Source organism: Grampus griseus (genome assembly GCF_964374135.1).
Source record: "Grampus griseus genome assembly, chromosome: 6".
Taxonomy (NCBI): Eukaryota; Metazoa; Chordata; class Mammalia; order Artiodactyla; family Delphinidae; genus Grampus; species Grampus griseus.
In genome coordinates, this window is record NC_139000.1 from 33935482 (window position 1) to 33962022 (window position 26541).

A 26541-nucleotide genomic window follows, 5' to 3' on the forward strand; every position below is an offset into this window, starting at 1 on the left:
TTCAAATATCGCATTTGAACAGCAGACATGACAGATCATGGAAATGTTCAATATCTGTCCTGATCTACTTTGGAAAACTGACAGAAGAGAGAACACCAGCTAATAAAGGTAGTACATAATAGACCTCACCCAGAAGATGACAACAGGCATGAAATTACCACAGCTATAAAAATCCAATATGGCCTTTTGTATAAACTGAGTCTTGGAGCTGTAGTTACATAGTAGCTAATTATTTTAGAAGCAGATACTATTCATAAACAAAATTACATATTATATAAACATAAATATACAGTATTAGACTCTGCTTCTACATATGGGTTAGCATAAAACCTATTTTAAAAGCTTACCTACCCAATTACAGAGGGAAAAGTGTAACCATACCAAAGAACTAAACAATGCAATTAAAGAAAACCTCAGTATGGGCATCATTTCATGTTGAAAATTAAACTAGAAAGTGTAATGTTATAACAATTACAAGTTTTATTATATAAAGGATTATTTGTGGGAGGCAAGAAAGAAAAACCAACTTGGAAATTCTTAAAAAGGTGATTGTTTTCCTTATCAAATTCTTTTATAAAGTACAGGGAGAAGAAGCTGCTAACACTCAGTACAGAAATAAGGCAATTACTATACCTGTCTACGCATGTAGTATTCATCGTGTCCAAACGCATGTATAACATTTCAGTTGCCTGTGCAAGCTGTGAATTTCAGGATAAGGAAAACTATACTCTCCTTGAAAATAAGCTGTGGTAGAAAAAATAAATAACATTTCTTAGAAGTCTATATAATGACTAATAATGCTGAGCTTTGTTTCAAGTAATTGATCTTTGAGGTATCAGTGATCTACATTTGATCTGTATACACCCATGAAATCGAGATAATGAGCATTTACATCATCTCCAAAAGTTCCCCATGCTCTTTTGTAATCCATTCTCCCTTTTGCCCCTCATTTATGCCCCCAAGCAAATATTGGTCTGCTGTCACTATATTACTTTGCATTTTCTAGGATTTTGTGTAAATGGTATCATATAGTGTGAATTCATATTTGTTTGGCACCTTTTATTCAATATAATTATTTTGCAATTCATTCATGTTGCTGCCTGCATTGAAAATTTGTCCTTTTTTTTATTACTGAGTAGTATTCCACTGTATAGCTGTAACAAAATTTGCTTATCCATTCTGTTGATGGATATTTGGATTGTTTCCAGTTTTGGGTTATTACAAATAAAGTTATGAACATTTATTCTCTTGGGTAAATACTCCAGAGCAAAATGGCTGGATTGTATAGTACACGTAATGTTTAACTTTTAAAGAAATGCCAAACTGTTTTCATGAAGTGATTTAAACCCACAAGCAGAAATATTTAATAATCTCTTAAAGCCAGGCCAAAGAGAGTACATTAAAAACAAAGGAAAGGATACAACTTGGGGTAGAGAGCCAGGCTGAAGTTTACACAGTTCAATGAGAAGTGTTGTGTACATCACATCAATGTGAGGGGGTGCTGGAAGTTGAAACAGCTCTGCAAAGATCACCTACAAAGGAATTACAAGTCAGAACTCAATTCAACAGCTATCTACACACTTCTACTATTAGAAACACCTCAATGTTCTAAAGTCTAACTCTATGGTATTCATAATAAAAAAAAATTACTTTTTAACCTTTAAAATTATGCTCTTTAAAACACAAAGATCTACAATTGAATACTGTAATGAAGATTTCTTATCTCTATGACTCAATCAAATAAGAATATGCAAAAATTAATGCTTAGTTGATACTTCCAGAGAACTGTCCAATTTCAACTCTGGAAGTATCAGAGTTAATTCAGGGAGGTACAGTTTACTGGGGACTCACAGATCCACCAGAGTTTCATTCCTATAAGAAGTAAAAGTCCTTTGTAGACTCGGAGGATGGGAACAGAAGATAGTTATTAACTCATTCTACACTGTTACTATATTCTTGGTATTCCAAGACTTTTTTGCCATGCTCTCGTTCACAAACTTGTTTCCTTCCTCCTTATATAATGTGTGGACCATCTATCTCGACTTCTAGAGCCTGGTCTGCATTCCTTCTTCTCACTCCCATCTCCCATACTTTTGTATGAATTTCTACACATTTTGCACATTTAAAAATATGACTTATGTTTTGCATTTCAACTGACATGTCACTGAGTCAAGTTCATAGCCTAACCACACTCTCAAGTTCTATAAAGAGAACAGATGCAGCATTTCTAAGGAAGTACATAGGTATAGTATGAATAAAAAGTGAATCAAATGATACATAATTATGCTCACTTTGAGTATTTTAACATAAATGAATAATGCAATTGACAGTTTGGGTCAAGTGAAAACACTGTTTTTTGGGAAATAAATCTCTACAAGGTGTTCAACTACGCTACTAGTATCATCCTTCTGTATGACTTCATATGGAATCAAAAGCATTATCTATTTTTTTCCACTTCCAAAACAACTGGCTCTTTTGATTTCTAAGAATAAATAAGGATTCCTACTTATCCCTACCCTGTGATACAGGAAATAATACACTAGTCAGGGGTATGCTAGTAATAAGAGGCCAGATAAACACAGTTAAAGATGGGTTATCTGCCTAAAGAATACAGTATTTTAAAATATTTAAGCCTCTTATACATCTGTTAAGTGGACAATGTATTGATAGAGTTAGAGGTAACTTACATTATCCATGATAACTATTCATGAATGAAGATATACTATCAATATATAAATAAATTATAGGCAACTCAAAATTCCATTTGTACACTGGGCTTAACCTCCTCTTTTCTCTTTACTAACATGGCTAACAGAGCTCCAAAATTGAAAGCAATTTCCTCTCTTCTCTATTAATTTTCAGCACCTGCCAAGTAGCAAGAACAACAAAAAGGCCAAGGGTAGATTACACTTTACAGTCAACAGAAAGATTCTGAAACTTAAAAACAAGCTCCACTTGGAATGCATACCTCAACTATGTGGTAGTTCAAGGGGATCTTGTTCTTCCCAGGATAACTCACTAGCTGTGCAGCACTATATAAAAAGTGTAATTTAAGTTTAATGAGTATACACAGATATATGAAAAACTAAATAAGCAGTTTCAAAAACAGTGTATGTAGATATAAAGGAAATCTTTTTCTGAAATGTTCTAGATTTCAGTTACTTAACTACAGCACAGATTATTTTGTCTACCATAAGGAAACTCTTTAATGCATGCAAAACTCCTTAGAAGATCAAAAGGAGTGTAAGTGGGCTTCCCTGGTGGCGCAGTGGTTGAGAGTCCGCCTGCCGATGCAGGGGACACGGGTTCGTGCCCCCATCTGGGAAGATCCCACATGCTGAGGAGCGGCTGGGCCCGAGAGCCATGGCCGCTGAGCCTGCGCGTCTGGAGCCTGTGCTCCGCAACTGGAGAGGCCACAACAGTGAGAGGCCCTCGTACCGCAAAAAAAAAAAAAAAAGGCATATAAGTAATAATAGTAAGGAAGTATATTCAGATCTACTAACGTAAAATGTTTTATAAGGTAGACCATTCCCAAAATACTATATTCCTTTCCATTTTAAGATCTAAACCAAAACTTTCCAAGGTTTCAGAAAATATTAAAAATAAACTTTTCCAAAGCTTGATGTCTAACTGCTAGGAAACAGCAAAACCATTAGTATTCATTTATTCCCACAACATTCATACCAAAAACAGCTTGCCATTCAAGTTAAGTTGTCCAGAGCACATGGCAAATATCCATACAAAAGAGCAGGCATCATATGCATATTACTATAAAGCACTACAGTACTATACAGCATCCAGGAAAGTACTATTTGAGGGTGAAGTGCCTCCAGAAAGCTAGAGATCGGTCTTAGCAAGACAGGGCATCAGGAAGAGAGGAAGATTTTCTTACTCTTAACGTACATTTGCTCTTACTAAATCATCAAGATTGCTACTTTTTCTCCACTCTACTAAAAGTACCATGAAAAGCATCTTACCAAGTCTTCCTTTCCTTCCAGTGGGACTTAACGATGCAGTGAAGATTCTCTTCTATCACAAATCTTTCCACTGAATGACTCCCTGGCATTACAGGACCCTGGAAAGAAAACCAAATACATATACTCCAGACCTAGACAAAATATTATTTTTCATTTATTCAACAAATATATCAGAGCTTATTATGTTCCAGACACTGTATTGGATGCTGGGGATAAAAGTTCACAAGTGTGAAAGCTCTGTATTTCAGCAAATTTGTTCACTTATGTCTACAAGAGAATTAGAATGTCAGCTATAGTGTTTTTTCTACTGCATCTGACACTGTACTATCCTTGCCCACTTCAAGTCTTAAATGAAGCAAACTAAGTAATTTTTGTATATTATTAGTCCTATACAGTTTATTTTTATTTATTTTTTTAAATAGAACAAATCTAAGTTTATTTTTTTTATTATTATTTTTCTTTAAACAATTGCCAAGACTGGAATCAAAGATAAATAGAAGGCACAACAGTTTTGCTCCGGTTTTGTGTTATTCAGATTTTTGAAAATTTTTGGGGTCTTTTTGGTTTTTTTTTTTACAAATACAAATTAAACATGAAAAAACTCTACTTCAAAAAAAAAATCTAACAGTTCAAGAAAAGCTTATCAGTTGCATTCTAGACATTTAAAACCTATCTTACAGTTTAAATTTCAATGGTAAAAACAGGTTTTGGAACTGTTTTGCAACCACGTATCCAAAGAAAAACTCTACTAACACCTTTTATTCAGTTTTTAACCATACCAGAGAGAATCTAAATTGTCAATTTTTCCAACGGCAATTTTTCCACAGCAGAAGGTAGTCATGACTCTCAAAGAAGAGACAGTTTGGGTTCTTCCTGCCTTCAAAATGTTTATCAAATCCTGTAATTCTCACAGGCTTTTGAAAAATGTAGAAAATAAGTAAAAAATATTCCAATGAATGAAACATACCAAATGTCAGTAATAAGCAAGACAATCCTTTGGGGAAACTGTTAAAAAAAAAATCCAGTCTGTATATGCAAATAAAGCAAGGAAATGCAGTCTTTTTTTTTTTCTTCTTTAAAAATCCATTTTTCCTAAAATATCATTCCACAAAACTGGAAGTGAAGGACTAAAAGGTGGGGGGGGGGTGAGAGGGGAAGGAGCACACACCAGTAACACAAAAAGTAGAACTGTACAAACTTAAGCAGTTTATCATAGACTAGGATCAGATTCCAAGATACCAAAGGTTGGCTGAAGAAATCACCATTCTGTGGGAGCTAGGGTTTGTACTGCTGCCTGAAGATCGGTGAAGAGCAATTCACTGCCTTGGAGCAATGCCCGTTCCCACTCCAAATCCTGGTTTCTGCACCATGCCTCCACGGGGTGGGCCTCTCACCCCACCACCCAGCCCACCTCGAGGGCCTCCAGGTCCCCGAAAGCGGTAATCTCGGCGATCCCCTTCCCGGGCAGCTTGAGTCTTCTTTTCTTCCACATTCAGACGGACCTCACCTCTGAACATGATGGGCCTGTTGTTAAGCACCTTCTGAACAGGTTCAGAATCATCAAACACAATGAACCCAAAATTAGGTAATTTCCCACCACTGTTAATACGCAACTCCACCACATTCCCATAATTTTGAAAAAAATCTTTAAGCTCTGGTTTGTCCACCTTATGAGGCAGGTTGCCGATAAAGAGTTGGTGACTGTCAGGGTGTCTCACAATTCTTCGGGGTTCAACGTCACCTTGCTCACCAGCCTCACAGACTGGTCTAGGTCCCCTCTGGGGAGGAACATTTATTCGCTGTTCTCGCACCCTTTGATCCCTCTGAGGCCTCTGCGGTGGAATGTGAGATTCAGCCTTAGACTCTGGACGAGGCTGTGAAGCTGGTACTTTAACAACATGAGGTGGTATCCCACTAACTGGAACAGCTCCACTGGGTGGAAGGTTCTTACTGGTCACAGATGCCCAAGAAAAGGTTCTCAAGTCCTCCTGCACTGTCTGGCTATGTCTGCAGGTGCTGGAGAACTCTTCTGAGCATCCTCAGGAACAGTTTCTTCCAATACTGGCTCAGACTTTTCCTCTTGGACTTCAGACACAGGTTCTTGCTCTGGCTCTGGTTCAGGATCAGGCTCTGGTTCAGCAACAAGTTCTTCTAAGTCATTGCTAACAGTCTGATCATAGAAAGTTCCAGAATCATCAGGTACCACCTCAGGTGTCTGCTGTCTTTCTTCAGGTTCCTCTACTTCTTCTTCAGATTCTTCCTGAGGCTCAGTGACAAAGCCACCAAAGACCTCATCTTGGTTATCTGAAGATATCATTATGAACATAGAACTTATTTGCAACAGAGCCCTCAGGAGCAAGGACAAAGGTCTGCATGAATCTCCTCAAAGCCTGGTGGTTATTAGAGAACAAGCCCATCACCTGGACCACCACACCATCATTCAGGGTGGCATGAGCATCGACATGACGGATCTTAGTGTGGCAATTGGTGAAATTTTGTGACATCACTTTCCTATGGATTTCTTTCTGTCCATAGACCGCATCTGCTGGCTTTCCATTTGAATCCAACCCCCATGGACATAAGAAGAGTTCTTTCCACAAAATCTGTGTAGCATGTCTGAGGCCTGGTTCAACAGTGTGTAATACTGTCTCACAAATTCCTGCCCGACCAGCAGGGGACTAGGCTTCTCCATAACCATTGCTTTGGTCAATTTAACCTCATTGGGGCATTTCAGGAGTAAAGAAGAGACACACAAGTTGCTCTGCACAGTGCCTGGCACACAGCGAGGGCTTGGAAAAAGGTTAGCTATTATCATCACTCAATATCCATGAACTCACTGCTCCCCCCTTACTCCCTGTAAAACCTAGGAGCAGCACTTCTGCTTCCCGAGTTGAGAAATTCTCAATGCACTTTCGTGTCCCCCACCCAAAGAAAAGCCTCCTCTGGTTTGGGTTAAGCTGGAGACCCCGTCAGGGGAGGAAGGACTCCGCGTGCGGGGGGGCAGGAGGGAAAAGCTACCGAGCCGGCCGCACGGGGCCCCAGGCCCCCGAGATCACCCTGGGGCCCGGGCGGCAGCCGCGGCTCGCTCTCGCCCGCCGTGGCCATTACAGTTTATTTTTTGAAACCATGGGACTGGATTACTTCCATAAAAAACATGGAGAGAGGGAAAATTTTGTCTCGAACACTATGTAGACATAAAAAAATCATGTATGCACTGAAAGATATCCACACTACGCTGTTTTAAAAAAGGTTGAAGAACATTATCTACATGATATTGTTTAATTAAAAAAATATGCATAGCAAACAGGTTCAATGAGTTTATTTACTTATTACTTACTACTTAATGGTGACTTTTACTTTAATCTACTTTATCATTTCTAATTAAAAACAAAACAAAACATTTTTTGAAAGCCCAGAACAAAAAAACCAAATCCTCTTCAAACAGATATTTTGCATATTTATGCTCTTCTGGCAAAGGATGATGGGCACATTACAGAGGCAACACCAATTAAGTACAAATAGTACAGGAAAAGCAAATTTTGAGGTGCCATTCTAATGTTCCCCTAAATACCTAATCACAAAGATTCTAACAGTCTTACTGTAAATCAGACTTCCAATTATATATACTCTAATTAGACCATTACATAAAGTTAACTAAAAGCATTATATATGCAATATTGCAAGTGGGTAGCAAGTTGATAATTTTGTATATATAACCAATTATCCAACAACTTGTTACCCTGAGATAGAGTATACATACACTAAAATTTCCCTGGTCATAAGCAACTTTCCATAGAAGAGAGAAGACAGGGAAAGAAAACTCAAGTTTGACCTAAGGTGGTAACATTGGTTCTTATGCCAGTGGTTCTCAACTGGGGGAAATTTTGCCCCTAAGGGGACATCTGCCAATCTCTGGAGACATTTTTGGTTGTCACAACTGACATGCTACTGGCACCTAGAAGGTAGAGGCCAGGGATGCTCCTAAGCATCCTACAATTCACAGGACAGCCCCACAACAAAGGATTATCCAGCCCAAAGCATCAATTGTGCTGAGGCTGAGAAACTCTGCTCTATGCTGACTGGAATGTACTAAGCAACAGGTATCGATAGTACTTTAGCCAGGCAAGTTTCTTTTCAGAACCAGCCCAGTGATCACTGTGCTTGCTGCCTGGGTATTAAAGTTAAGACAGTCATGGGCTTCCCTGGTGGTACAGTGGTTAAGAATCCGCCTGCCAATGCAGAGGACACGGGTTCAAGCCCTGGTCCAGGAAGATCCCACATGCCGTAGAGCAACTAAGCCCGTGAACCACAACTACTGAGCCCATGTGCCACAACCACTGAAGCCCGTGTGCCCAGAGCCTGTGCTCCACAACAAGAGAAGCCACTGCAATGAGAAGCCCGCACACTGCAAGGAAGAGTAGACCCCGCTCACTGCAACTAGAGAAAGCCTGTGCGCAGCAACGAAGACCCAACGTTGCCAAAAATAAATTTTTAAAAAACCCAAAAAAAACAATCACTCAAATGCAAAGGTATAAAGTAACTAAAGCACAGTTAAAATGTAAATTTTTATATCAAATGTTAATATCAAAATTATACATTTTCTTAATTGCTAAAGTATAACAGCTATCAACAACCTGACCTCATAATAAAAAATACATATATTTAAGAACTATAAAGTCAGCTTATACTAATCATTGGGATTTTTAAATTAAAAACACTTTATTGAGCACTCATCACGTGTCACATACTGTTCTATGCACTTTATGCGTGTTAATAATTTAATCCTCATTACAACTTTATGAGATATATACTGTTATTATTCCATTAGGAAACTAAGGTAGGGAGGTAAATAACTCACTCAAGAGCACACAGCTGGGCTATGACTAAGCCAGGATTAAAATCCAAACCTACTTGGCCTCTCAAACCTACACTCTTCAATTGTACACCGTGCTGTCAATTTACACTGCCTAAATATGATTTCTTGAATAATGAGGTGATACCATTCACTGAATTAAACTGTTAACTTCGCTGCCAATGACCCTCTTAGATAATAAACAACTCAAAATTAAAATGTCCCATAGGCATAATTCAAACAAGATTAAACCACAATTACAACACAACACAGGCGCTTTGAAAGGCACTTTTGTTGGTCATGCATGTACCTCAGGATCATCCGTGTAATCAAACATTCTGAAGATGACCCTTGGCATCGGGTACACCGAATCTTCAGTGTGAGGAGGTGGTGTGAAAGGAGGCAGGTTGTGCTGCAGTGCTTCACACAGGATGCTGTCAAAGGCAAGATAAGGTCTTAGGATGTGCCGCTCCTGCCAGCGATCCTTTTTCAATTTCTGAATCTGGGCCCAGAGGCAATCTAAATACTAAAGACAGATTAATTTTTAACAATTAATAGATATTTGGAGGCTAGATGAAATAACATTTTGACTAGACAAAACCAAAAATCTACTGCCTTCTAAAATACAGGATACAAAAGCAAGCTAACTTACAATTAAATACAGTACTAAGGAATACTGCGAAGTTTCTGTTTTTGTTTTACTTATTTTATAAAGTCTGTCTGGGGCTGATACCTCTTATTTTTTCAAATTGGGCACTTAAATAAAAAATACATCAACTCTAGAATAGGGAATGTTTTGATGACATTCTAACATTTATTAAAAATCCACTATATGCCTAGGGCTATGAGGAGCTGAACCCCTGATATGAAATGTGAAAACCCAGCTGAGGTATACAAATGGGATGATTTGAATATGTCACAGAGATAAGAATCTACTCTGTGCTTGTATCACAAGAGACTGAAATCAATTTACCTCTTCTTGTGGATGCGGTTTCTCTGCAGTCCATACTTGTAACATGGGCACATGAGTCTTCTGGCGTCTTCTAAAGGTAAGAATGAAAATCTACATTTAGGTTCTAAAACATGAAAAGATATTCAGTTGCTTTCATAATTAATAAAATGCAAATTAAGGGAGTGAAACATTTTAACCTACCAGATTGGCAGATATTAGAATCTTTGATAATGTATTGCATTGCCAAAATGTAGGCAAATACACGGTTTCAAAAACATCACTGGCAGAGGGCTAACTGATATAATCTCTTTAGACGACATATGGAAGAGTATAATCTCTTTGGAAGGCAATCTGACTAAATATCAAAATTAAAATTGTTAAAGGCACTTCAACCCAGCAATGCCATTTCTAAGAATTCACATCATCCCAAAACATATTTGTACCTGCCACCCCAAAACATATTTGTACATGCACATAAAGACTTATGTACAAGGATATTCACTGAAACACTGTTTAAAATAGCCAAAGACTTGCAATAGCCTCAATGTCTACCAACAGGAGACTAGTTAAAGGAATTACAGTACATTAAAAGACTGGAATACCATACAGCTGTTAAAAGGAATGAGGTAGAGCTAAATATCTTATGCAACGAATCCAAACTCTATTAAGAGGGAAAAAAAAGCAAGTGTGTATAGAAGAACAATGTGTATACTGGACTATCATTTGTATAAAAAGGGGAAATGACATTCAAATGTTAGCATATTCATACTCTTATTTTCATTCTTTTGCAAACATCTATATAGTATTAAAAAAACAGTACAACTTTTGAAAAATATAAAACATTTAAAAAATCATTTAAAGGTACCTTAGTGTAATGAGAAAGCAGATTTTTATCTTTAGACTTCCTTTAGCTTTATTGTAACTAAGTAGATATTAACAATATCCAAAGAATTACCTATTAATAGAAAATGAAACTTATAACAAAATTCTTCTGAAAAAACTTAAGGGGACACAAAATCATTACCAAGCTGCTGTGCCCTTACTTAAGATAGCTTTCAGTGTTGGCAAAGATTCGGTCCATCTCTGCATCTTTCTTTTCGTACAACTCCTTTCCAACCCAGGGCAAAGATGATAGAAATGCATACACGTACCAATCCCGGCGCACCTAAAGAATTTTTTTAAAAAGGTACATTTAAAATAGGTGCTAGTGAATTTTCATTCATATTATATTTATTCCTGAATGAAATCCTATGGACGCAATTCAGTAGGACTTAACAAAGACATCTGGCTCATTTAGAGCATTTTTAGATATATTAGCTTTAATGTTACTAGACAGAATCATTTAACTAATGTACAGATGTCACAAAGAACCCACCATTATACCAGTTGACTTAACTTTTAGACATTAAGAATTTACAATGTGATAAATCTACTGTTAATCTTCTGTTTTTACTACTAAAGGGTTACCAGTGAAAAATTCCTGGTACTATATGGACGAGATTCAGCACAAGGGGTTTTCTTACCTGAGGCACATCTTCTTCCTGAGTTACACTTACAAAATTTTCAAACATAGCAACCATTGATGGGGCAGCAATGACGTGACAATTCACAAGATCAGATAAAAAACGGACCTGGTGGGGAGAACAATTTCTATGAAATCTAAATGTCCTTTATAATAATTATAAAACAAGCAATTCTGTAATGTTTGAAACCACAGTTCTGAAAAACTACAGCCCAAGGACCAAATCTAGCCCACTGCCTGTTTTGTTTTTTGTTTGTTTGTTTTTTTTGTGGTATGCAGGCCTCTCACTGTTGTGGCCTCTCCCGTTGCGGAGCACAGGCTCCAGACGTGCAGGCTCAGCGGCCATGGCTCACGGGACCAGCCGCTCCGCGGCATGTGGGATCTATCCGGACTGGGGCACAAACCCGTGACCCCTGCATCGGCAGGCGGACTCTCAACCACTGCGCCACCAGGGAAGCCCCCACTGCCTGTTTTTTAAGCAGCCTGCAAACTAAGAATGGTTTTTAAATATTTAAATGCTTGAAAAAAACCCAAAAGAATATTTTGATTCATACAAATTATATGAAATTACATTTCATTGTCCACAAATCGACTTTTACACAGCCATGCTTATTTGTTTACATATTGTCTGTGGCTGCTTTTCTGCTATAACAGCAGAGCTGAGTAGTTGTGACAGACACTGTAGGAAGGACAGGAATCTGCATTTATAGCTTTACATTTATACTAAACTAAGAACCTAAACTGTAATATTCTAGCTATTACAACCAATAATCTTCTTTTCTGTTTGGCTGTGAAAAAATTTTCGCTGGACCACAGAAATGGAAATTTATGAACAGATATTTATTGGGTGCCCTTTGTGTGCCACTGCTGAGCACTATTAAAGTCTCTGTCACATGGGAGCTCACAGACTAGTGGGACAAGCACAATCTCAACCCAGATGGATAAATCCTATACTAAAAGATAAATAAAGTGTTCTAGAAATAGGGACAAAGGGAGTAGGGGGAAACATCATATAGGAGGTAACAACTGGGCTAGATCATAAAGGATGAAAAAAGTAGTCCTCACGTGGAGAGCAAGGAGAGGGTTCTAGGCAGAAAGGTTCAAAAACAAGGTGTGTTCAGGGACCAGCAAGTAATTCAGATAGAGCTGGAGGGTATATGGGAGGCAAAGAGAAACAGACTGGGGCAACCATGAAGGATCAGACTTAATGGAATCTGAACTTAATAGCGTGATGAGTGTCCAAACTCTTTTGATTATGTACTCAGTAGAAAAGAATTTGATCACATACCTCAACACATAAATATCTACTTATATATAAATATAAGTTGGCCCACTGTCAATCTATGTGTTATGTATTAATAAGGCTTAATTCCATTTCCATTTAAGATAAGTAAGAGTTCTGATATTTACTTCCTGCATCATCTTGTGCACCAGGCTTTGAAGACTATCCACTGTAGAAAATGGGAAGGAACTGAGGTTTTTAACCTGTAACCAACATGAACAGAGCCTAGTTACAGAAGACCATTCTGGTGCCACTACAGAAGATAAAGTGAAAGGCAGAGAATCTGGATGCAAAAAGAGCTGTTAAGAGCTGTTAAGACATTACGAGGAAGGCATGAACTACACTAGAGGCCCTGGAGACAAGGAGAAGGGACAGACTGGAGAGAAATTTAGGAGGTAGGACAGACAGGGCTTGGAGACTGGTATGAGAGGGCAAAGGCAAGACAAAAATTAATGCTCAGGTTTCTGGACGGGCTATCCAGTAAATAGCAACCACTTGTGTGGGTTGGGCTGAGGGTACAGAAAAGGAGGTATAAAGAATGCATTAATTCAGGGACTTCCAGGCAAGATACCTTAGGGCTATCCAGGTAGTATTTGGACCAAAGGTCTGGAGCTCAGGAGAATGGCTGAAGCAGGAGATACAGATTAGAGTTGGTAGGGGGGAAGGTCATCAAAATAAAGGTAGTTTATGAAGCTATAAGAGAATGAGAATGCTTCAGCAGAGAATGTTTGGAAAAAAGTGAAGTGAGGACAGAATCCTGGGAAACACAAAAATTTAAAGGGCAAAGGAAGGTTACCCAGTAAAAGGAGACTGAGGAATAGAAGGTAGGTGGCAGCAGGAGGTCCTGAAAAGAGTGGTGCTGCAGAAACCAAGTAGTGTAAAGCATCCCATGTTACAGGGAGGTCAACTAGGATTGAGTTAACAGAAGCCACTGGACTCGGTAATGAGCTCTGTATCTTTAATAAGAATGGTTTCGGTACTTCCCTGCTGGCGCAGTGGTTAAAAATCCACCTGCCAATGCAGGAGACACGAGTTTGATCCCAGGTCCAGGAAGATCCCACAAGCCGCGAGCAACTAAGCCCGTGCACCGCAACTACTGAGCCTGCGCTCTAGAGCCTGTGAGCCACACTACTGAAGCCTGTGCACCTAGATCCCGTGGTCCGCAACAAGAGAAGCCACCGCAATAAGTCCATGCACTACAACAAAGAGTAGCCCCTGCTCACTGCAACTAGAGAGAGCCCACGTGCAGCAACGAAGACCCAACGCAGCCAAAAATAAATAAATAAAATAAATAAATTTATTTTTTAAAAAAAAGAATGGTTTCAAAAGAGCAGCTGTTGTGGTGAGTGGGGAACTGTATTTCAAGAGAAAAGATAAATTATTTGGTTGTAGCTCACCTCTCCCCTTCATCCCAACACTAAGTCATAACATACCAAAAAACAAATACAAAAAATGTTTAACAAAGATCTAGAAGAACTAAAGAACAAACAAACAGAGATGAACAATACAATAACTGAAATGAAAAATACACTATAAGGAATCAATAACAGAATAACGGAGGCAGAAGAATGAATAAGTAAGCTGGAAGATAAAACAGTGGAAATAACTGCTGAGGAGCAGAAGAAAGAAAGAAGAATGAAAAGAATTGAAGACAATCTCAGAGACCTCTGGGACAACACTAAATGCACCAACATTCAAATTATAGGGGTCTCAGAAGAAGAGAAAAAGAAAGGGTCTGAGAAAATATCTGAAGAGATTACAGGGGAAGACTTCCCTAACATGGGAAAGGAAATAGTCACCCAAGTCCAGGAAGCACAGAGAGTCCCATACAGGATAAACCCTAGGAAAAACACACCAAGACACATATTAATCACTAACAAAATTTAAATTCAAAGAAAAAGTATTAAGAGCAGCAAAGGAAAAACAAAAAATAACATACAAAGGAATCCCCATAAGGTTATCAGCTGATTTTTCAGTGGAAACTCTGCAGGCCAAAAGGGAGTAGCAGGATACACTGATGAAAGAGAAAAACCTACAACCAAGATTACTCTACCCAGCAAGGATCTCATTCACATTTGATGGAGAAGTCAAAAGCTTTTCAGACAAACAAAAGCTAAGAGAATTCAGCACCACCAAACCAGCCTTACAACAAATGCTAAAGAAACTTCTCTAAGCGGGAAACACAAGAGAAGAAAAAGACCCACAAAAACAAACCCCAAACCATTAAGAAAATGGTAATAGGAACATACATATCGACAATAAACTTGAATGCAAATGGATTAAACATCCCAACCAAAAGACACAGACTGGCTGAATGGATACAAAAACAAGACCCATATATATGCTGTCTACAAGAGACCCACTTCAGACCTAGGGACATATACAGACTGAAAGTGAAGGGATCGAAAAAGATATTCCATGCAAATGGAAATCAAAAGAAAGCTGGAATAGCAATACACATATCAGATAAGATAGACTTTAAAATAAAGACTGCTACAACAGATAAGGAGGGCCACTACATAATGGTCAAAGGATCAATCCAAGAAGATGATATAACAATTATAAATGTTTATGTACACAACAGAGGAGCACCTCAATACATAAGGCAAATGCTAACCACCATGAAAGGAGAAATCGACAGTAACACAATAATAGTAGGGGACTTAAACACCCCACTTAGACCAATGGACAGATCATCCAAATAGAAAATAAGGAAACACAAGCTTTAAATGACACAATAGACCAGATAAATCTAATTGATATTTACAGAACATTCCACCCGAAAGTGGCAGAATACACTTTCTTCTCAAATGCACATGGAACATTCTCCAGGAAAGATCACATCTTGGTTCACAAATCAAGCCTCGGAAAACTTAAGAAAACTGAAATCCTACCAAGCATCTTTTCTGACCACAGCACTATGAGACTGGAAATCAATTACAGGAAAAAAAACTGTAAAAAACACAAATACATGGAGGCTAAACAGTGGTCTACTAAATAACCAAGAGATCACTGAAGAAATCAAAGAAGAAATAAAAAAATACATAGAAACAAATGACAACGAAAACATGACAACCCAAAACCTATGGGATGCAGCAAAAGCAGTTCTAAGAGGGAAGTTTATAGCAATTCAATCTCACCTCAAGAAACAAGAAAAATATCAAATAAACATCTAACTCTACACTTAAAACAACTAGAGAAAGAAGAACAAAGAAAACCCAAAGTCAGCAGAAGGAAAGAAATCATAAAGATCAGAGCAGAAATAAATGAAATAGAAATGAAGAAAACAATACCAAAATCAATGTAACTAAAAGCTGGTTCTTTGAGAAGATAAACAAAGTTGATAAACCCTTAGCCAGACTAATCAAGAAAAAAAGGGAGAGGACAAAAATCAATAAAATTAGAAATGAAAAAGGAGAAATCACAACTGACACTGCAGACATACAAAGGATTATAAGAGACTACTACAAAAAACTATATGTCAATAAAATGGACAACCACGAAGAAATGGACAAACTCTTGGAAAGGTACAATTTTCCAAGACTGAACCAGGAAGAAGTAGAAAATATAAATAGATCTATCACAAGTAATGAAATTGAAACCATAATTAAAAATCTTCCAACAAACAAAAATCCAGAACCAGATGGCTTCACAGGCGAATTCTATCAAACATTTAGAGAAGAGCTAACACCAATCCTTCTCAAACTCTTCCAAAACATTGCAGAGGGAGAATCACTCCCAAATTCATTCTACGAAGCCACCATCACCGATACCAAAACCAGAAAAAGAGATCACAAAAAAAGAAAATTATAGACCAATTATCACTGATGAACATAGATACAAAAATCCTGAACAAAATACTAGCAAACAGAATCCAACAGCACATTAAAAGGATCACCATGATCAAGTGGGATTTATCCCAGGGATGCAAGGATTCTTCAATATACGCAAATCAATCAATGTGATACACCCACATTAACAAATTAAGGAATAAAAACCATATGATCATCTCAGTAGATGCAGAAAAAGCTTTTGACAAAATTCTACACCCATTTATGATAAAAACTCTCCAGAAAATGGGCACAGAGGGAACCTACCTCAACATAAAAAAGGCCATATATGACAAACCCACAGCAAGCATCATACTCAATGGTGAAAAACTGAAAGCATTTCCACTAAGATCAGGAACAAGACAAGGATGTCCACTCTTGCCACTCTTATTCAACATAGTTTTGGAAGTCCTAGCCACAACAATCAGAGAAGAAAAAGAAATAAAAGGAATACAAATTTGAAAAGAAGAAGTAAAACTGCCACCGTTTGCTGATGACATGATACTATACATAGAAAATCCTAAAGATGCCACCAGAAAACTAATCAATGAATTTGGTAAGGTTGCAGGATACAAAATCAATGCACAGAAATCTTTGGCATTCCTATACACCAACAATGAAAAATCAAAAGATAAATTAGGGAAACACTCCCGTTTACCACTGCAACAAAAAGAACAAAATACCTAGGAATAAACCTGCCTAAGGAGGCAAAATACTTGTACTCACAAAACTATAAAACACTGACGAAAGAAATAAAAGATGACAGAAACAGATGGAGAAATATACCATGTTCTTGGTTTGGAAGAATCAATATTGTGAAAATGACTATACTACCCAAAGCAATCTACAGATTCAATGCAATCCCTATCAAACTACCAACAGTATTCTTCACAGAATTAGAACAAAAAATCTTACAATTCGTATGGAAACACAAAAGACCCAAATAGCCAAAGCAATCTTGAGAAAGAAAAATGGAGTTGCAGGAATCAGGCTCCCCGACTTCAAACCATACCACAAAGGTACAGTAATCAAGACAGTATGGTACTGGCTCAGAAACATAAATATACATCAATGGTACAGGACAGAATGCCCAGAGATAAACCCACGCACATATGGGCACCTAATTTACGACAAAGGAGGCAAGAACATACAATGGAGAAAAGACAGCCTTTTCAATAAGTGGTGCTGGGAAAACTGGACAGCTACATGTAAAAGAATGAAATTAGAACACTACCTAACACCATACACAAAAATAAACTCCAAATGGATTAAAGAGTTAAATGTTAAGACCAGACACTATAAAACTTTTAGAGGAAAACATAGGAAAAACACTCGGACATAAACCACAGCAAGATCTTTTTTGACCCACCTCCTAGAGTAACAGAAATAAAAACAAAAATAAACAAATGGAATTTAATCAACTTAAAAGTTTTTGCACAGCAAAGGAAACCATAAACAAGACAAAAAGACAACCCTCAGAATGCGAGAAAATATTTGCAAATGAAACAAAGGATTAATCTCCAAAATATACAAACAGCTCATGGAGCTCAATCAAAAAAACAAACAATCCGGTTAAAAATTGGGCAGAAGACCTAAATAGACATTTCACCAAGGAAGACATACAGATAGCCAAGAGGCAAATGAAAAGATGCTTAACATCACTAATTATTAGAGAAATGCAAATCAAAACTACAATGAGGTATCACCTCACGCCAGTCAGAATGGCCATTATCAAAAAAGCTAGAAACAATAAATGCTGGAAAAGGTATGGTGAAAAGGGAACCCTTCTACACTGTTGGTGGGAATGTAAATTGATACAACCACTATGGAAAACAGTATGGAGGTTCCTTAAAAAACTAAAAATAGATCTACCATATGACCCAGCAATCCCATTGCTCAGCATATACCCTGAGAAAACCATAATTCAGAAAGAGACATGCACCACAATGTTTACTGCAGCACTATTTACAATAGCCAGGACATGGAACCAACCTAAGTGTCCATTGACAGATTAATGGATAAAGAAGATGTGGCACATATATACAGTGGAATATTACTCAGCCATAAAAGGAAACGAAATTGAGTTATTTGTAGTGAGGTGGATGGACCCAGTCTGTCATACAGAGTGAAGTAAGTCAGAAAGAGAAAAACAAATACCGTATGCTAACGCATATATATGGAATCTAAAAAAAAAAAAAAAAAGGTAGTGATGAACCTAGTTGCAGGGCAGGAATAAAGAGGTAGACACAGAGAATGGACTTGGTGACATGGGGTGGGTGGGCGAAGTGAGAGTAGCATCGACATATATACACTACCAAATGTAAAACAGTTGGCTGGTGGGAAGCAGCAACATAGCATAGGGAGATGGGTTCGGCGCTTTGCGATGACCTAGAGGGGTGGGATACGGAGGATGGGAGGGAGGCTCAAGAGGGAGGGGATATGGGGACATGTGTATGCATATGGCTGATTCGCTTTGTTGTGCAACAGAAACTAACAGGGTATTGTGAAGCAATTATACTCCAATAAAGATAAAAAAAAAAAAAAAGAATGGTTTCAAAAGAGCAGCTGTTGTGGTGAGTGGGGAACTGTATTTCAAGAGAAAAGATAAATTATTTGGTTGTAGCTCACCTCTCCCCTTCATCCCAACACTAAGTCATAACATACCAAAAAGCTCCCCAAAAGCCAAAAAAACAAAAAACTTACCAAATATACAGCTTCATTATAATTGTTTGCTTTCAACGATTCTTTAAGTTGACGAATCATGGCTTCTACAAATTCTCCACCGAAGTTGTAATTCCTGGCATTTAGTAGTCCAACTAATGTTGTATAAATTGTCAACTTCTCAGGTAACAGACGTGCACTGATTTGAGAACCCAGCACAATAAGAAGATCCCAAAACAACAGCATTAAGTTGCTGAATTTTATACTATAAAAAATTTTAAATTGTTTTACTAACTTTAGAAAAGCATGACATTTAGCTATGTTTTTAAAACAATGTCAGAAAAGGCAAAAATATTGAGAAGAGTTGCAGACATGGCTCCCTCAATTTTTTCATTTTAATTCTAATTAGTTAATCCAAGAGTTAAGAAAGTAAAACACTCTAATTGTGAAATCAAACTAAAATAGATATAACTGACACTAGACCAGTTTTTCTTCCAATGTGCTTAGTGGAATTGAATAGCAGGTCTACAGAAAATGGTTTCCATGGTAAAATATCTGGCAATTGCTGAGTGAAACAAGGTTCTTTAATGCAGAATCATTAAGGGGGAGATGGAGCAATCAACATTTCTAAACTTAGCCAACCAAATGTCACGGGATCAGAATTTCACTTTGAGAAACACTATTCTAGTTGCTTTGAAAAAATTCAGAACTAAAACCAGTTCCTATCAGTTAAATTGTTGAATTTTTAACATGGTACTCTGATAGAGTAAGATATCTTTACATCCAGTTTGCTTACTCAAGTGTGTTAATTTTCATTAAAGTTATTTGAAAAGCAGAGAAGAGGATTATAGTAATAAATCTTTGAAAAAAGCAAATGTTGATCCCTAATTTAGGCAGCCTTTAGAAATCAGCTCAAAAAAGAAAAGCAAATGGGAACTCCTGACTGTTCAGATTCTCTTATACTTTTTGCATTTTCCCAAGGTTCCTAGCAAAGAGTGTTAGGGACAATTTAGGTTTAAAAAAAATAACTGCATTGATAGTAACCATTCCTCCTCAACCCTCCCCTGCTTCAAAGTCATGGCTTCCATCAGAGTTTAAGCATAAATCTACTCTATTCTAATAAATGCTTTCAGAACAGAAGGAATCTACGGATAACTATAGCCAAATAACTTTTCTTAGTATTAAGTTTCTTAGTCTAAGGACATGTCTTCCTGAATATTAACTAGATTCCTTAAAAAAATTGTATCTGAAATTATTTGTACTTTATGAGATGTTAAAGTAAAATCCACTGATAGTTTCAATTTGTGTGTACATTTTTAAATTTCAAAACTGAGCTGTAAGCAATTTAAAAAACCCATTATTTTAAAATAACTGAAATAACATTTTAAGGCACCTTTATAATGAAGACTCCTTTATCCAGAAGTCATAGATACTCCTTTGCAAAGCATACAGTTTAGAGTGACCAATGTCCACCTGAGTGATGAGGAAGTCTGGATTGCTAATTCCACTGTTGGGAGAGACTGTTTCATGATTTCATGTAAGACTTTTCCCATTCTAATGTCCTTACAAATTAAATGCTGATACTCGTTCTAGCTAACCTAATTCAGAGAAAGATTATGCCTATTATATGTCATAGCTTCAAAAGTATCTTCAGCCTTCTAAGAAGGGCTATTGTTACTCGAATGACTGGTTCTCAAATATGTTTGATACTACTGATTAAAAGTATAAATTAAACCCTATTATATATATTTAATTGTACGTGCTTAAAAGAAAATCGCTGAATGTGAAGTTGTCTACTTTCTCACTTAAAAGTAGTCAACTCAAATGATTCTAAGGATACAAGAAACGAAACAAAGAAAATGCTCAATTTTCATTCTATTTATCGCTAAGAGTTCGCCAAAGGGCAAAAGGTCATTTCATTTGACAAATTCCCCACAGAATGAAAGCAGATGACATATGAAACATAAACACATCTTCTGAACATTCACAAGCATTTAAGAGTAGATAATACATTATCACCTGGATTCATAAATCTTTTGTATACATACACTGTACAAAGAAGCCTTAAGATCTTGCTCTTATAGTTAGGAAGATCAGCTTCCAAAACGCCAGCCAAGCCTTCTAGGTTGCTCTCCAAAGAGCAGGCACTCTGTAGAGGACAGCATATTAAATATTTGTCAAGTACTCAGCAATTAGTGCATTAAAATTTTCTAGGTGACGATAAAAAAGTTACATATAAGGCACTGACAGTTTAGTATAAATAAATTCAGGTTGTTACTATTCCTTAGAAAACCATGAAAAGAGAACAAATAAAATTAAAAAAGCAATCTAAGACAGCAAAACAAGTATTAGAAATGGAAGGACATTCTGGGCTCTATTCTACTTCTCTAACTAATTCACTTAACTGTATGACTGGGCAAATTACCTCACCTATCCAGAACTTCCTCGGTCTCCATTTTTTTTTAATACATTAAAAAAAATTTTTTTTAATTTATTTATTTATTTTATTTATTTTTGGCTGCATTGGGTCTTCATTGCTGCGCACAGGCTTCCTCTAGTTATGGCCAGCGGGGACTACTCCTCGCCGTGGTGTGCGGGCTTCTCATTATGGTGGCCTCTCCTGTTGCGGAGCATGGGCTCTAGGTGCGCGGGCTTCAGTAGTTGTGGCTCACGGGCTCCAGAGGGCAGGCTAAGTAGCTGTGGCACACGGGCCCAGCTGCTCCACGGCATGTGGGATCTTCCCAGACCAGGGCTCGAACCCATGTCCCCTGCATTGGCAGGCAGATTCCCAACCACTGTGCCACCAGGGAAGCCCCTGGTCTTCATTTTTAAATTGAGTGGACTATTCCCTAAGGTCCCTTCTAAGACTCATATTCTATGAAAATTACTAATAACATTTAACTCTCTGCATTCCAAGGCTTTTAATATGCATTTACTTTGGGATATAGATATATGGCAATACAAACTTTGCCCACAACTTAGATCATCGAGCTTGCAGATGCAGAAACTAATCAAGCACAGTTAACTACAACCCTAAGCCCATCACAGTCTCTGCCTATTTTGATCATACCTTTTCTCCTACTTTGCATATTAAAGATTCCAAATGATCTTCAGTTTCATTTGCATCAGAGGTCTTTCTTCTTTTGTGAGGCTGTCCCCCTGTTTCAACAATGTAAAAAAGTGAACATTACACGATGAATCTGTTATCAAAAACGTTAACTTTTTTAATGCTATAATCACTTTTGTACCAGAAGCCCTACTATTTACACACAGAAGTGCTTAACTGACCCTCCACTTCTCAGACAAGGCTAGATCAACCAACTGTCTCCATACCCAGTGGCACCATAATAACTCCAGGAAGCATTATTTATGTTAAATTTTGTGATTATAGTGCCCCCATGGAGCAACGCAATGCAGCAGCCCTGTCCATTTCTATGGATAGGCAGCAAAGGTGCCCATAACATGCTAACCACTAGCAGTTAGAAGACTCCCTGTAACACTCATGTATGGCTACTCCCATTCTTTGAACTTGAGTTGTTTATTCATCCTTAGTCACTTGTTCCTGAAAACTGTCAGTGCCAGTAGTACTCATTATTTTAATAATGAAAATTATGTAAACTGATGAAATATGGGTGTAAAAACCAAGTTGAGTGCTGTGGAAAGACTTGATTAGGGGGGAAAAAAGTTTTTAAAAAAGAAAGGTATGAAGAGGAAAACTTCAAAAGATGGGAAAGGGAGCATAAAACATTAGGATTCCTCACTAGTTTTTACAAATGTCTGAGCTCTTAACTCTTCAACTAACGGTTTCGCTTCTACAGACCTTGCAGCACTAGGGTCTAGTTCATCCCAAACAATGAGAATTACAATCAGCAGACATACTCAAAGAAAAGTCCTGAGTACTATATCAAACAATCAGTGGGGAAAAGGTGTATGTTTTATGGTTTCCTGCTTTAACCAGCTCTTGGTTCCGTACTTTAGTGATCCTATTATGTTCAAAAACGGTGTCATTCAGAGTTGTGCAAACAAATAAAAACTACCATTCTGAAATCATTAGCAGTCTTCTCTCTGTCATTTTGGTCGCTAAAGAATTCAATTTGAATGAAGCTGTGCTACAAATCATCCTTAAGCACTGGACTGTGTATTTTCAGTCTTGCTGTTAGTGATCTCTTACTACCAATATTTTGTTTAAAACCTCAACATACCCACCTTATATCCTTTTGTGGACTAACATAAAGCTGAAAAAATTTCAAATAAGGTGTTAAATATTGAACATGATGCTGTTGCTGCACACAATGTTGGCTAGTCTCCCAGTATAATTCAATTTTTAACTTCCACCAATTAGATTATTAGGATGGCATGTGAACAAGGAAGCAATAATTTGTAACTGTGTTGGAGATCTGTATTAATAATGAAAATCTGCAGATATAGGATTACTCAGTAGCAAGTTATATTTTTAATCTTCTCCAGACTTGTACAGCCAAAGGAACTGAACCATTTTTACAGAGTTCATAATTACTTACTTGCCACTGGAACATTTGGCTTGAAAAATACAATGATTTTCATAAAACACAGCACTTGGCTATTCTAAGCTTGAGGTGTTAAAAATTTTTCCAATGTCTGAAATGATCTTCCGGTACTTACCACCTGAACTCAAGGTGAATAAAACCGATCTATTACTTTCTAGATAGGGCCAAATAAAGTATTATAAAAGGCCACAGGGCAAAGCACTGTGTGCTTTGACCCCCCCCCCCAGCCCCTTAGTTATCATTAGGAACTGGTTTAAATAACCACTGAATTTTGAAGGGATAGTTTTGAAGGGATAATGCCATAAAAAATATAATACACATGCAGCATGACAGCTGTGATGTATTCCTGGAGATATGTATCCGTGTAAAGTTGTGGACATGTGTGGTATTGTGGGATCAGTGACCTTGATTCTCAAATATACATTAAACTGAAGTCACAGGATCTCTATAAAGGTTCCACCACCCCAAGAGCCAAGTTCGACACAAAGGACTTCTATTTCCAGGATTCATTCATTGAAAAAAATGATATATTTGATGCGATGTTTATATAAGCTATCAGCCAGGACATTAAAATAGCCTTCTCCAAAAGCAGTGGTTCTCAACTGGGTTGGATTTTTGTCCCCCAAGAGCCACTTGGCAATCTCTGGAGACATTTTTAGTTGTCACAACTCTGTCATCCAGTGGGCAGGGGCCAGAGATTCTACTAAACATACCACATTGCACAGGACAACTCCCAACAACAAAGAATAATACAGCCCAAAATGGCAACAGTGCTGATGTTGAGAAACTCTGTTCTAGAAAGCAGAATATACTAAATGTTCTTCAGAACCAGATTCTGGTAAGGCTGGGAGAATGCAGATGCTAAAAAACTAGCTGAATGAGAGCAGGTTTTTTTTTTTTAAACTTTAACCATTGTTCCTTTCTTTCTGGCCCATCTACTATGCCAAAACCCTTTATCCCACATCCCACCTCCACACCCTCTCTAAATTAACCATCCAGCTGGCTTGTTCTCAAATCAGTTTAGAATTATACCCCAGTCTTTAAAGCAACCCTCCTAGGCCCTCTTGTAAGAATGAAAAGAAGAAAATACTGCTGTGGGGAGAGAAGGTAGGATTTCTGAAGAAAAACTAGAAAATACAGTATACAGTCCTATCTCTGAAGTGTAACTCTTTTCTCTTCTTCTTCTCACTTCTACTATGCTTGGAGAATGAGAAGAGGCAGAAAGTATTAAGAAGTAAGAGATGCCCCACACTCACCTGATATTGGAGAGAATATAAAGAGGGATGGGAGGGGGAGGTACAGACACAATGTGAACTCATGCACAGTAACAGGATACTGAACTCAAGAGAATGTGGGCAAGAGCATGGGGAAGTAGAATAAAGCACTTTAAAGAAGAATAAAATTTTGGGAATGAGCTGAATGTTTTTCACCTACCCTCAAGAAAGCATATCTAAGGTAGCTCCCAAAACAACAACAGATTTTATATTAACATGTTAACTAAGTAGAAGTTTTACAATGTAAATTAAAGCTACACATTAGCACTTCGTTCTGACACCCTTGGCTAGAAGAGAGAAGCAAGTGTCTATTAAAACCCATCAGAAAGGGACTTCCCTGGTGGCACAGTGGTTAAGAATCCACCTGCCAATGTAGGGGACACGGGTTCGATCCCTGATCTGGGAAGATTGCAACTAAGCCCGTGTGCCACAATTACTGAGCCTGCACTCTAGACCCTGCGAGCCACAACTACTGAGCCCTTGTGCCACAACTACTGAAGCCTGTGCGCCTAGAGCCTGTGCTTTGCAAAGAGAGAAGCCCGCGCACCGCAGCTAGAAAAAGCCCATGCTCAGCAACTAAGATCCAATGCAGCCAAACAAAAACGCAACAAAAAAGCCATCAGAAAGAATCTTAATACACCAAATAATTTTTTGCCTGTAAGGTGATCCTTATTCTATATGGATACACTGTACTACACATCTTATATCCTTATTTAGAATTATATGTACTATAAAAAATTTTAGACCCACAAAGTGGAAACAAAAACCAACTCTGGGGCTTCCCTGGTGGCGCAGTGGTTGAGAGTCTGCCTGCCGATGCAGGGGACACGGGTTCGTGCCCCGTCCGGGAAGATCCCACATGCTGCGGAGTGGCTGGGCCTGTAAGCCATAGGCCTGTGCTCCGCAACGGGAGAGGCCACAAGAGTGAGAGGCCCGCGTACCGCAAAAGAAAATAAATAAATAAATAATAAAGACTAAAGTGATTTAAAAAAAAAAAAAAAACTCTGTTAAAGAGAAAGTAACAAAAACAACAAGGGAAAGGGGAAAAGTAAAGCACCTCGATCCTGCAGATTTAAAGAAGTAACCATCACTTCTGAAACAAACTATACTTTTTGTCAGAATTACAAATCCCTTCACTTCTATTCGTTTTTTGTTTTGTTTTGTTTGTTTGTTTTTTTGTGGTACGCGGGCCTCCCACTGTTGTGGCCTCTCCCGTTGCGGAGCACAGGCTCCGGACGCACGCGCAGGCTCAGCGGCCATGGCTCACAGGCCCAGCCGCTCCGCGGCATGTGGGATCTTCCCGTATGGAGGCATGAACCTGTGTCCCCTGCATTGGTAGGCGGATTCCCAACCACTGCGCCACCAGGGAAGCCCCTTCTATTTGTTTTATTTTCTATAGTTAGGTAAAAGAACAGTCACCACCTAAAAGGTAAGGACCTAATTCTAAGTAGCTTAAAAGGGACTAATATGGGGTTTTGGCCAAGATTATGGACAATCTAAAAACTTTCTTAAAAGAACAAAGCAATATATTGAACATCTATTGTATGCATATCCAAAATAACTGAAAAGCTTCAGAGACATTCTTAAAAAGAGTCTAAGAAATGAATTAGATTTAGCACTGGACCAGTATCCATACACATTAATTTCCATTTAGGACTTTCCTTT

At 37.9% G+C, this 26541-nt stretch overlaps 1 protein-coding gene and 1 pseudogene across 5 annotated transcripts in view; both read right to left on the minus strand.

Moving 5' to 3' along the window:
• Positions 1–26541, minus strand: part of NCBP1 (nuclear cap binding protein subunit 1) — a 46358-nt gene that overhangs the window by 16800 nt on the left and 3017 nt on the right. For 2 of the 4 annotated variants that reach the window (XM_082656239.1, XM_082656240.1), the window contains exons 2-12: positions 22147–22235; positions 21125–21225; positions 19119–19275; positions 11305–11412; positions 10825–10946; positions 9803–9872; positions 9140–9355; positions 3978–4075; positions 2969–3032; positions 1422–1532; positions 634–698 (exon numbers count right to left, since the gene is read on the minus strand). In XM_082656239.1, coding sequence (XP_082512365.1) covers positions 634–698; positions 1422–1532; positions 2969–3032; positions 3978–4075; positions 9140–9355; positions 9803–9872; positions 10825–10946; positions 11305–11412; positions 19119–19275; positions 21125–21225; positions 22147–22235 — 1201 coding nt within the window. Of the gene's footprint in view, positions 1–633; positions 699–1421; positions 1533–2968; positions 3033–3977; positions 4076–9139; positions 9356–9802; positions 9873–10824; positions 10947–11304; positions 11413–19118; positions 19276–21095; positions 21226–22146; positions 22236–26541 lie in introns of those variants that run through there. The other 2 variants (XM_082656241.1, XM_082656242.1) reach the window with 2 other exon arrangements.
• LOC309824488 (ras GTPase-activating protein-binding protein 1-like) lies at positions 5294–6675 on the minus strand (annotated as a pseudogene). Its single transcript has one exon. The product of its transcript is annotated as a ras GTPase-activating protein-binding protein 1-like (transcript).